The sequence below is a fragment of the Cryptomeria japonica genome, chromosome 7, assembly GCF_030272615.1.
Source record: "Cryptomeria japonica chromosome 7, Sugi_1.0, whole genome shotgun sequence".
NCBI classification, from domain to species: Eukaryota; Viridiplantae; Streptophyta; class Pinopsida; order Cupressales; family Cupressaceae; genus Cryptomeria; species Cryptomeria japonica.
Genome location: NC_081411.1, coordinates 209,759,232 through 209,772,203, shown reverse-complemented (window position 1 = coordinate 209,772,203; position 12,972 = coordinate 209,759,232). Strand labels below are relative to the sequence as shown.

At 34.8% G+C, this 12,972-nt stretch overlaps 1 protein-coding gene across 1 annotated transcript; it reads left to right on the top strand.

Annotated features, from left to right (window-relative positions):
- The first annotated feature begins 686 nt into the window (after positions 1-686).
- Positions 687-1,691, top strand: LOC131036441 (F-box/kelch-repeat protein At1g15670-like). The gene has a single exon (XM_057968329.1). It carries the CDS (start codon positions 687-689, stop codon positions 1,689-1,691), a length of 1,005 nt encoding a protein of 334 aa, XP_057824312.1.
- The last annotated feature ends 11,281 nt before the right edge of the window (positions 1,692-12,972 follow it).

Genomic DNA, 12,972 nt, shown 5'->3' with positions numbered 1-12,972 from the left:
TTGTTATAGAGTACAAAGGCAAACCGGTGGCAGAGAACAGACAAGGCGTGCGATTTTTTTTGACACAATGCCCTAATAAAATGTGGTCTCATGGGATGCAATAATCGTAGAATTTGCACAAAATAGATTTGTTTGACAACGATTTAGAAATTTTTGAGTATCTGTCACTAATACTTTCAAGTGCCCCTTTAAGAAAAACAGGCAAAATCCAAAATGTGGAAACACAGACAAGGTATCTGAAGTGTTATAGAATGTATGAAAAAATGATAGAACCTCATGGAGAACAATAATGGAAAATAATGGAGAATCTCAAACTAAATATTATATCAATAATATATTTTATTTATTTAAATGACATAAATTAAAATCTGCAGCTATTGTCCTTCGCTTTATTTTAAGTAATTTGGAATTGTGTAAAATATTGTTTTCTCTTGAGCATTATATCTACCATATGTATCACAAACATAAGGCTTATTCAAAAATAATCAGCACAAATTTTTTTTAGCATTAATTTAGTCTCTTTTATGAGGGCATTCCCAAAGGGTGTAGCCTTTGAATCTGAGAAGCGTTTTCAAGTATAAAGCAACACCTACAATTTAAACTGAATATAACCCACTTTCTACATGCTCTGGACTTGGTGTGAAAGAGTAGAGTTTCATATCTTGTTTAAACAGAAAAACTTGATAATGGATCTTCTAGAGGAGCTCCCTGAACAAATATTTCGAGACATCTTATTAAAAGTGCCATACAAATTTCAACAACAGATTAAACAGTTGTTGGAACCTGCTAAAGAAATGATGGAATGTCCCCAGTTTTATCAAGATAGAATTAAGTTTGGGTTGGCAGAGAAATATATATGTTTGCTCGGGACTGCTGCGATATCTCTCTACGATCCAGTTGATCAATCATGTATAATGCGCATTACTATTCCCAGTGGTTTCCAAGCCTCGTCGGATTCGCAGATTCTGTGTGTTAAACGTAACATTATTTTGGTGGGCTTGAGTTTTCAGGGCAAACATACTACAGAGACTCTGATATATGATGTATTATCTAGTTCATGGAAGCAAGCTGCTCAAATTCCAACTGCCAGATCCTGGTTTGCATGTTGTGCCTCACCCGAAGGATCGATTTACATTGCGGGAGGACGTACCAATTTTAATCCTCGTCGTGCCCTCCGTGATGCAGCAGTTTATAAAGTAGATGAAGACAAGTGGGAGCTTCTTCCTGAGATGCACCAAGAAGTTGGCGTCTGTACGGGTGTGTCTTTTAAAGGAATGTTTTATGTCATTGGTAATACATGTCAGAGATTTGATTCCAACACAGGACTATGGTCAACAGTAAATATGGTTGGGCAAAGTTTATTATCCATCTACGTTCTATTTGAACAACTAATTGGTTTTGGCACGAATAGAATACAACAATATGATTGGAAAGGAAATGTGTGGAGGGAACTCGATCCCCTCCCCCAAGAGCTTGTGCAGGTTAGTCCCAGAGTGTGGTGGGGTCAAATTTATGCCACTGTGTGGTGGGATCGAATTTTTTTGTGTGGAAAAGATACAGATTCCATCGATCAGCCAACCATTTTTTATATGTATAAACCTGGAGCACCTCTGTCTGAGAGGTGGATTTCTCTTGACAGACTGAACTTAGTGGACATGGAAGTCGTATCTGTTTCGACGATAGAAATTTAATGTATCGCTGACCGCTTCATTGTTTTAAATTATTTAAAATATGTAACTGTTCAAAATAGAGATCAGATATCTATTCTTTGGGATATTACAATTAGTGAAAGCTGGTGGATGCAAGATGGATGCCTATCAAGTTAAAATGGATGGAGGATTGCGAGCAGAAGGCGATGACATGCAGAGAAAGAGGTAGGAGCATGAGTACATAGCCAATACCATGTTGGAAGCACGGGAGCTTTGCAGTAGAAAATACAATAGTAAGAAGAAGAAATGCGATGAATCCAGAACATAGGGCATAAGATATCAAAAGCAAGCTATTGCTGCCAAGGAAACACAAAGAAAAGGACACGATTTAAAATGTAAAAAGAAGTAGAAATTATATTAAAATGTGAATTTATAGTTATACAATGTAAAAAGATGAATAGTTTAACAAGTTATGAAGTATTTGTTATAATGTTTCTTATGTTATAAGTGTTTAAACCATGAATTTTCATTTTTGATTTAATTGAAATACAAAAATGATAGTAACACAAATACTACCGTTAGTAAAATTACAGAAATATCAAATTTTCAGTGAGATCAGTGAATTATACTACGGTCAATGAATGTTTTGGGTACTCTATTTTCTAGAAATACATACTGTACTTTAGTATAAACATGAATAAAAAGGGCTCTCTATTTGCTTTGACAACGGTAAGGGAAAACAAATTATGAATGCTTTATTCTGTCTTTTAATAAATACATTAAAAAAACTTCTTCCATCGTATCTTCTTAATGTTACTATACAATTTGTTAAAATGTAAGTGTACGGAGATATCAAATCTTACCACTTTTACTTTTTATCCCCCGAAAATTGGCAACTGAATATATATTTCAGTTTTGTGTTTTATCAGTAGTGCACAGGAAAATAAAATAAAATGAAACTGAGAAGATAAAAAGGGAAGAGAGTAAAGGGTTATACACAAATCTTCCAATGCCTCTACATATGAATTTGTGGATTAGATCCTGACCCAACAAGGAAGAGAGGAAATGTTGTTTATAACTGGTACACACGCATAGCCTATGGATCCCTTAAGCTGTAAATTTTTTAAAAAATAAAAATATCAAATCCCTGCATACACCACTTGCACTGAGAATGAATAGGAAGAAAATAAATAATTTTAATAATTAAAAGACATTCAAAAGTACAGGATGGATGAGTTGACTGGAGTTATGGGCCTCCACACAAGTTTAAGAATGACAATCAACATGAAGGGAGACAGGGAGACTACACCATTAATGAGGAATGGTTCCCTTATCATTTCCTCGATCATTCACATCAACAGGTAGACCAAAAATTATTTAAGGCATGCAGAAGAACTGTGACCATCCGTTGGGGCAATCAATGACAGTATGGTAGGAATGGCCACGCAATTGGCAGGGTATGGCATTTTCTTTTGGAAATCTAAAACGACAGTCTGGAGGTGAATATGGGGGCACAAAAATATCTCAAGGGCCCCTAAATCGCATTCTTCATTTCTGAGTTGGTTTTGAAGGAAGAAGAAATCGGGTGGAGAAGGTGAAAAGAAGGGCATGTTCATGGTGGAGAGGAGAATATGATGCGAGAGAGCAAGAAAGGAGAGTAGGAGGTGACTACAATGGAGGCAAGAACTAAAGGCGCTTGGGAAGAGAAGGAAAGGCTAGTGAAGAGACACATCCGGGTTGGGTGAAATGTCTCCAAGAACTGTGATCTCATGCATTGCAAGGGTTCCAGAAAATGTAGGAAATAAATATATTGGAATAAGAGATTGTAAAGAGGCTAAGGACTTCCATCGACCACTAGAAAGAATAGACAAGCACTAAGTTTCTAATCTATTTTAGGATCAATTCTTCTATCTGCAGGGAACAAATATAGTGCAGGATGTGGAGAGAGACCAGTAGAGGGACGTGAATAATATAGCGAGGCCATTTTGTAAGTGTGGAAGAAGTGCTCATAGTCCGTACACCGAGAATAGAAGATGTCAATGGGTGAAGAACAATGCATGGGAAGATTTAGCCTGAGGCGTGGCTATTTGTAGGTGGGAATGAGTGTTGGAATGACAGTTGAGTGACTTGCCACATGTTGAAACCCTGTATAACATGCCATTTTAGGCTTCGGAAGAAAAAGAAAATAGTAGAAAAATAATGAACAAAAGTTACATGAGAGACTAGGACTGAAAGGAATCATGCAAAGAAATTGGACAAGCACGTGAGAAGAGGCATTGAAGGCCAGCACAACACTTGCAGGTCATTCTACTCCATTTGCTTTTACATTTTGTATATATGTTTTAAAGAAACAGCGCTGCAACCAATTTGTGTACTTAGATGTTACAATAATAACTTTGTGTCGAGTTTGAGAGTTTAGTAGTCTTGTTCTGTTTGTAATTGCACACATATATGTGATTGAAATTCAACAACCATCATTCACACTATTCTATATAATTGCAACATTGCCCTTCTTTATAAATGTCATTGACTGTGCTGAGTATTAAAGCTTTATAAATGTCATTGACTGTGCTAAATAGTTTTACTACTCTTTTAAAGACAATGTTATATATATTAGAGAGTGATGGCAAGTTGATCAAGAGTTTTGGTTTGTAATTAGACATAGATCCCTCGATATATAAGGTAAATGTACTGGACGATGGAAAGACTTTATTAACCACAAAATAAAAAGGGTGAATATGAGTCCCTTATTTATGGGTTGTCTTTGAAAACTATTAGAGTTGGTATGACATTATGTGGACAATGGCATTGAAATAATGAGAAGTAAAGAATAATTGTACCGTTGCAATATTTTAGGTATTGATGAATTTTGGTTGTCAAAGGGGTAATGAATAAACTAGAATGTTAGTTGTTAAGATCAAATTTGAAAAGGGTAGGTTGATTTATATATTATTTAACCTTGTGTATTGCCAGTCTAAATATATGATGATACAATGATTATCAAATATACTAGCATTAATAAGTGTAGCATATTCTTTGCTTGGGTTATACATTGGCATTATGCTACTTTCAACCATGCATGACTAGCCATCATTTATGTCTAAATTGAGATTATGATGCATAGAAATTTAAACATGGTGTTCATTGCTATTAAGTCTATAATTGTTACTTATTAAACTTTATCTAGTTGGACATAATCATGAGTTATGATATTATGGATTTTAACAATATAGTAATTAAATTGATAAGATAAAGAGTATAATTTTATAGAATCACGAGAATATCTTTATCAAATATATTGGCAATAATAAGTGTAGCATATGCTTTACTTGGGTTATACATTGGCATTATGTTGCTTTCAACCATGCATGACTAGCCATCATTTATGTCTAACTTGAAATTATGATGCATAGAAATTTAAACATGGCATTCATTGCTATTAAGTCTATAATTGTTACTTATTAAACTTTATCTAGTTAGACATAATCATGAGTTATGATATTAGGGATTTTCATAATATAGTAATTAAATTCATAAGATAAAGAGTATAATTATTATAAAATCATGAGAATATCCTAATATGAAGAGTTAATGAATATAGCGTTTTCACCTATAAGGAGCATGATGTTTCTAATAATCACTTAGAAATTTTATCATTACTAATGTATGCATCCACATAGTTTGATAACCCACTATCGTATATACATGACATCCTTATCCTGAAGACAACAATTTTAAAGACTATAAAAAATGATTTATGATATAAGTTTTGTTTAATAAATCCAAGTATAGGATTTGTGGATGAGCTGAGATCCAAGTTCTCTAAATTGGAAATTATATCAATAACATCTTATGATATGGAGGGTATCCTGCCATGTTGGTATGTGGAACTACAAGAATAATTACTTTTGTGTCAAGTACAAAATTATCTAATTATCGAATTTGGTTATTATAGGAATAATGGATTACCTAATAAATAATTGAAACCAAGATAATGAGACTATCATTTCTTTAATATTATGAAATGTATCTTTATATGAAGATATGGTGGGCATATTGTTTCCAATTGTCTCAAGACTGTAGGAGTCAAATATTGATCATGCTTAATGCAAGTTGTAAACATTGATGGATCCTTTCAAGGTTCAAAAGGATTTTGTGTTATTTTAGGATGATGTTATATATTATTACGATACATGATATTATCAAACCATATAGAAGTGGGACCGAACTAGGAGCCTTATTGAGACCTTTGCATTTTTTCACGTCATTTTGATATTATGATTACATGATGTTTATTGACCTCTTACTTGTACCATGACCTTGATAATATTACTATAGGGGGAACTAAGGAGGGGTAGTATAGCTGAGTTGATTAATGTTATGTTATGTAAGAGTTATGGATAAGGAAAGATACACCTATAATGTAGGTCCTATGAGGTTTCAAATACTTGTGATATTGGAAATAATAGATACGATGTTATATTGAGAAGATAATATGTATATCTTGTCTCCTTGAGTAGAAGAACCTCCATACTAAACTTGTTAGGTGAATTTTTGATTGGTAGTGTTTTCTTGTGGGTTGCTATGAACTAAGGTTATCTCAAGTTAGTTTATGAATAATAATGGAGGACATTAGATGAAACCTCCATATCCTTAAAGAGAAAGCATTATAGTACCAGTTACTAAATTATGTACATATTTACAAATTTCTATCTAATGCTAAGGTTATTAATGGAAAGAATTTATTGTTGAAACATTGATTATGGGGAATTTCAGCATAGGCGACCTTTGAGAGAAATCTTGGAAGAGAACTACATGTGACTCTAACTTATTTGGAAGTGGGAACATAGGCAGTACTTGGGTGAAGGATGCCCCTATGACCTCAAGTCCGTAGGGGTAGGGTGTGGGGGGAATAACTCTAAGGTTAGGATTTGTTCCTAATGTCTTAACCTTACCTCCCTAGTAGGATTTAAGAAAATCAAATAAGCGTAATATTATGTAATGTGCCATTGAATAGAACGTTCAAGGAAGTGAACATGGGTTGACTACCATATAGTTGGTAATGGCTTAAGTGTATAGGATGAGATGAGGCCATCTTGTGTTGGTTCTTTATAATTGTATCATGTGTTTGTGAAAATAAACCCTAGAGTTATAGGCTCATCAATTACTTGATTGTGTTGTACTTATCTATTTGTTTAGTATTGTGAATCTTGATGTGTATGACCCGCACAAGAGTGAACTATCAGAATATTTATGCAGACACAGGTAGTTGTTGGATTGTGCCAATGATTGATGTTTGGGATACTATAAGGGATTAGTTGGCAATCACTTGGTTCACAAGGTCATGTTTCCTAGACTACCCTCGAGATGATATGGTAATAGTTAGCATGTTGAGTCAATGGACCCTGTGAATGATAGAGGCTAGAGCTACTATTGTAATGTCGGATTAGCCAGCACTCACCTGGTTCACGAAGGTGAAGGATTGCTAAGGGCTATCCAGGATTTGATATGGTAACGGTTGCACAGGTAGTTTCCTTACCATGTGGGTAGTGGTAGTCAAAGCTAATTATTGTATCAAGAGGGTTCACTCGAAGTCACCTAGCACAGGGCTGATTGATGCCAAGTGTTACCCAGGATTGTGAAGAAGATAGCTAACAATATTACTAAGGCCACTAAATTATATATGTTGGAAGCTGCTTCTTTCTGGATGGATAGACTTGTTGTTAGTGGCCTATAGGCAATTGAGGTCAGAATCCATTGGGCTGGGTTACTTAACTACTTGTGGAAATCCTTGAGACTGAGGATAGACCTGTGGTATAGTATGAGATGCACTGAATCCTCTTCTCAGTTGTTTGATGGTATAATTGACCCTATTATGTTGAGGATGGACCCACGGTGTAGTATGGGATGCACTGAATCATCTACCCAAATCCGTTGGTGCAAATGGATAGGGAGAAGAATGGGATAGGAGATAGTGAGCTATTGAGGATGAGTCAGTCATGTTCTTTCTACAATGGTTATATGAGCCAATTTCTTTTATATGTGAAACTTTTACTTGAGTCAATAACTATTATCTATTGTTCCATCTATAGGAGCCAATCACTATTAACTTGTGATACATGAATATTAACTAATCAATTGTCCATGAAGCTTCTAAATGAGCCAATCACTTATATCACATGATGTATATATAGAAAATTTACTGTCATCTATAATGTGTGTATGAGAAAATCACTAATTTTTATGTTATATATGTGTCAGAAACTCATTAGGTATGTCATGTATTCTGGAGCTAGCTATCATGTGTACTTATAATGTCTAGGAAATATTTCCTTGTGTATAAGGGATTGTGATAATAACAGAGTGTAGGAGATGTGACATGACCCTTGTGTGTATATGTCCACATTGAACACCAATTATTAGGTACGCTTGGTTATGGAACCAACACTTGATGGCAATGTGTATCTCTCCTTGCAATGAGACTAAGTTAATAGGTTCACTTAATTAGTTGTCAAGTTTTAGAGAGGGATCGATATCTCATCAAGGGAATGAGAGAAGAATCTCTCTTAATGCTAACTACAAAGCCTCTGACTCCCTCCGAGAAGATACATAGGTTGGATTATTAGGAGTGTGTTGGATATTATTGAGAAGTTTGTTGGAATGATGTGTTGTCATAGATGCCAACATATTCCTCTATGTATTCTAGTGTTGCAATCAAAATAAATGAGTTTGTTTGACTAGTGTGTTGTAGAAGGTGTACTATACATAGACCGAAAAGAAGAAAACAAAGAAGGGTCATTAAATCCAAGTGGTCAATTAAAGGAGGGAAATCCAATCTACTACAGACTGTATCGTTGAAGAGTAGACTAAGATTACTAAGTGTAGTAATTTATGTACTGATCGACCTGAAGATAGATGGAACACATTTAATGTATGCAGCCAGTCAAAAATCATTATATAGATACAGAATAAGATATTGCTGAAAAAGAGAGTTGATAGTAGGCAAAGTAATCTAATATGATTCGATAAGAGATACGTGTTGTTGTGGGGAAGAACAAAAAAAGGTATTGCTAATGAGAGAAGAGGGAGAAATTGATAGAGAGATAGTGTATGTTGCAGCCAAGTGAAAATAGAGTAAGAACAAAGCATTCTAAAGGTGAAATGTAGTAGCAGAGGAAGACAACTAGAGAAAGGAGGAGAATCAAAAGAAAAACCTTCAGCAGGCAAAGAGAGTCATTCTCATAATGTGAGAAATTTGTTAGTGTTACAAAACTCATTTGTAACAAGGTTATATCATTGCATTGTAAACTTGAAAAATCGTTGTAAATCTCTGAGTGGGTGCCCAAAGAAGGGGTAGGTGCTCCTTGAGTTGGTTCTCAAAATATCAGGGGTTGGTTCCCCTTGAGTTGATGCTCAGAATATCATGGGTTGGTTCTCCTCGGGTTGGTGCCCTAAAATATATTGTTAATTGTTATTCACTTTGAGGCTTGATTGGAGTAGTGGAGTCCAGCAACTATTCTCACTGAGGTTTTTCCTATATTGGTTTTTCCTCATACATCTGGTATTATGGGATGCGTTCTTGTGTGTATGTGTTTTCAATTAATTTATAAAAATAGTATTAGAACACATAGTTAAAATTTTAAAAAATACACTGATTAGCCCCCTCTCAGTGTCCATTTATGTTCTTTAGTTATGAGATCTGGTATTGTTGTTGGTTTTTCAGTTGTTCAGTATTGATCAGTATTCTAAATTATGCTCCACATTGCTTCGTGTTCCAATACCTTGGTTTGTGGATTTGGAAAAGTGTTTGGGATGTTCATATGTATCCTTAATTCAGATGGTTCATGACTCGAAGGTCCGCAAGTGAATCTTTCAGTTTGATAGTCAGTATAGTGAGTTTTCTTGAGGTCCGGTATGATGATGATGAAGATTCTAGTAAGTGGTGATGTTGCAATTATTGTTGTGGTAATTCATGATGCTTGTGGATATTTCTAGATCTTGCTCGATCTGTGTTGATGGTCTGCATTGATCACTGTGCTTGTTGTGGATGATTTCACCACTATGTTCATGTTATTCTTTGTTCTTGGGTGACCGGATAATTATAGCATGTTGCAGATGTTTGTGGCATAATTCTTGGAGGCTTTTCATGTTCAAGGTGTTGATTTAGGTCCATACTATGTATTAGCCGACATTGTTTTGGTTTTCATGTAATGTTGTAGCATCTGTGGTTATATTCTTGTAATGTGTGATGAGTGTTAAGTTGACCTTGAAATATAGGTTGATCATTTGTATAAATATATGTAATAGTCATGTGAGATATGTATCTGCATGTGTGAATAATGATTTGATCTTTAAGTAGTAGAGAAGTGTGAAATAGTGTGAAGAAGTGTGGAAAATTAAATTTTGTGTTATGTGCTTAACCAGAACTATGACCATACATGAGAAGATGCTATTTTATCAGTTAATGATCCTTCAGATGTAATCCAAATATTTTTTTAAGGCAATGAGCCTTGCCAAGTGTTTTAGGCCTTCTTGTTATGTGTTTTGCGTAGTGAGCTCTCTGTGGATGCTTGAATGCATTTAAATTCCTCATTGTAATATTTCATTCTCTTAACAGGGTATCATCTCATTGTGGGTAGGTTCCTACCATGGTTTCTCCCTTAATTGGGTTTTCCACGTTGAAAATCCTAGTGTTATGTGTTATTGATGTGGTGTTGATTTGTTCTCTCATTGATGAACTATCAGATCTAAAATTGTATTTGAGTTAAATAAACTTTGTGAGGAAACTAATTCAACCCCCCCTCACAATTTTCTTCATTGTTGCCAACAATTGGTATCAGAAGTAGATCCTCCGAAAGAGGCTTGACCGCTTGAGATGATCCAAGATGACAACCTATGCTTACAAGAAGGATAGTTTGATATTTGGTGGAATGAATTATAGTATTTGGAAGAACTGTATGGAATGTCACTTGAGATTCATTGGTGAAGATTACTATAAGATTACTAAGAATATGTATAACATGCCTCCGAATGGTCCTACAACTCTGGATGAGATAAAGGAAGTTGAATTCAATATTAGAGCTAAGAAAGCATTATTGAGTGCCTTGACTAATTCTGAGATGACTTATGTGATGGATTTGCAGAATGTTCATGAGATCTTGAAGAAGCTAGAGACTTTGTATGAAGGTGAAAACCATGTGAAAGCAGCTTTGTTGCAGAGATTGAAGAGAAACTATAAAATGCTAAATATGGGCGAAGATGAGAACATCCTTTTAATACAGAAAGTGAGTGAGCTTGCATTGAATATTAGATGTATCGGTGGATTATTGGAAGAATTAGAGATTATAGCCAAAGTGCAGAGATCCTTGCCTCCTGCATACAAGCACAAGGCTACTGCGATTGAGGAGATTCAAATTGTGACATATGTGACTAGAGACATGCTGATTAGAAAGCTTGTTGTTTTTGAGTTGTGTGAATTCGGTGAAACTCTTCCTAAGTCAAAATCTTCTTTCAAAGCTAGTGTATTTGAGAAGAAGAAATATGACCCAAGAGAAAGTTCTACAAGGGTGTCTAGCTATGAGAAGGAGATGAGAGAGCTTGAAGTACTTGAAGTGCAGATTACCAGAAGATTGCCTAAGGGAGTCGGTAAGTATGAAGTAAAGTTACCTCTTAAATGTTTTCCATGCAATAAGATAGGACATGTTGCTTTAAGGTGTATAGAAAGAGTTTATAAGAAGCCATTAATGCCATATAAGCCTAAATATCAGAAGTGTTATTTTGTTGCTGATAAAGGTATGCCATATGATGAATCTAATAAGGGTAATTCAAGAGATTACTAGGTGTTCATTTCTATCAAACAAGATGATTTGGTGGCTGTTGATTCTACTAGCTACATTAATGAGAAGAAATATTTGGCTGCTAAAGTTGAAGAGAAAGATGAATGGGTTATTGACAGTGGTTGCTCACATCATATGATAGATGATAAGAGTAAGTTTGTGAGTATGAAAAAGTATGATGGTGGTGCACTAATATTTGGAGATGACAAAGCTAGTATAATCCCATTATAATCCATGGTAGAGGTTCTATTTCTCTTGATGGTAAGCATAACATTGATGATATCTTATATGTTGTAGGTCTAAAGAATAATATATATTGTTAGATAGATGGTTGACAAGGGATATGATTTGGAATTCAAGAATGGCCAATGCAAGATCTTGAGTAGCTCTGGAATTGAGATTGCATTAGGTACAAAGACTAAAGGTAATATCTTTTACTTGAATGTTGGTGGTAAAAGTTGTTTAATTGCTCAGGTTGATGAAATTTGGTTATGGCATGAAAGGATGTGTCATGTGAATTTTGATTGCATGGTTAAGATAAGTTCTACTCAAGAAGTGAGATACCTTCCTAAGCTGGTCAAGCCTACTAATCCGGTATGTGAGGAATGTCAATTAGGAAAGTAGACGAGTTATTTTCAAAAGAAAACAATATACTTCTAATGGAATATTGGATCTTGTTCATACTGATTTTTGTGGTCCTTCTAGAGAGAGAGGCTTGCAGGTTGGCAGGTATTTCATGTTGCTGATTGATGACTATTCAAGGATGATTTGGGTTACTTTCCTTACGGAGAAGTGTGAAGCATTATAGAAGTTAAAGATTTTGAAAGCTATGGTTGAGACTAAGACTGGAATGAAGATGAAGTATCTCAGATTTGACAGAGGTGGTTAATTTATTTTCAGTAAGTTCAATTCCTTTTGTGAAGAGCATGGAGTGAAGAGACGGTTATCTTCTTTGCGAACCCCTTAGCGGAATGGTATTGTGGAGAGGAAGAATAGAACAATTAAGCAAGCTACTATAACCATGACGATTGAAGGAAATATTTTGCATATATATTAGGGAGAAGTTATGAGTACTGATGTATAAACTTTTAACCAAGTGCATATCAAAATTAATATTGGTAAGACTCGTTATAAGTTATGGTTTGGTCATGTTCCTATAGTAAGATATTTCAGAATTTTTGGAAGTAAATGCTATATCAAAAGAGATGAAGATCTAGGAAAGTTTGATGCTAGATGTGATGAAGAAATTTTTCTTGGTTATTATACTAAAAGAAAGGCCTACCAGTGCTATAATAAGAGATTGAGAAAGATAGTTGAGACTACTAATGGAAAGGTAAATGAAGCTAATGAGGAATAGATCAGATCTTCCAGGATATGATTCATATGATCAAGATATTAGTATAGATAAAGGAAATTAAGTGTAGACCTAGATTAAAATTCAGATTGTTTCGAAAAATCTTGAGAATGAAGGATAAGGTACAAGTGAT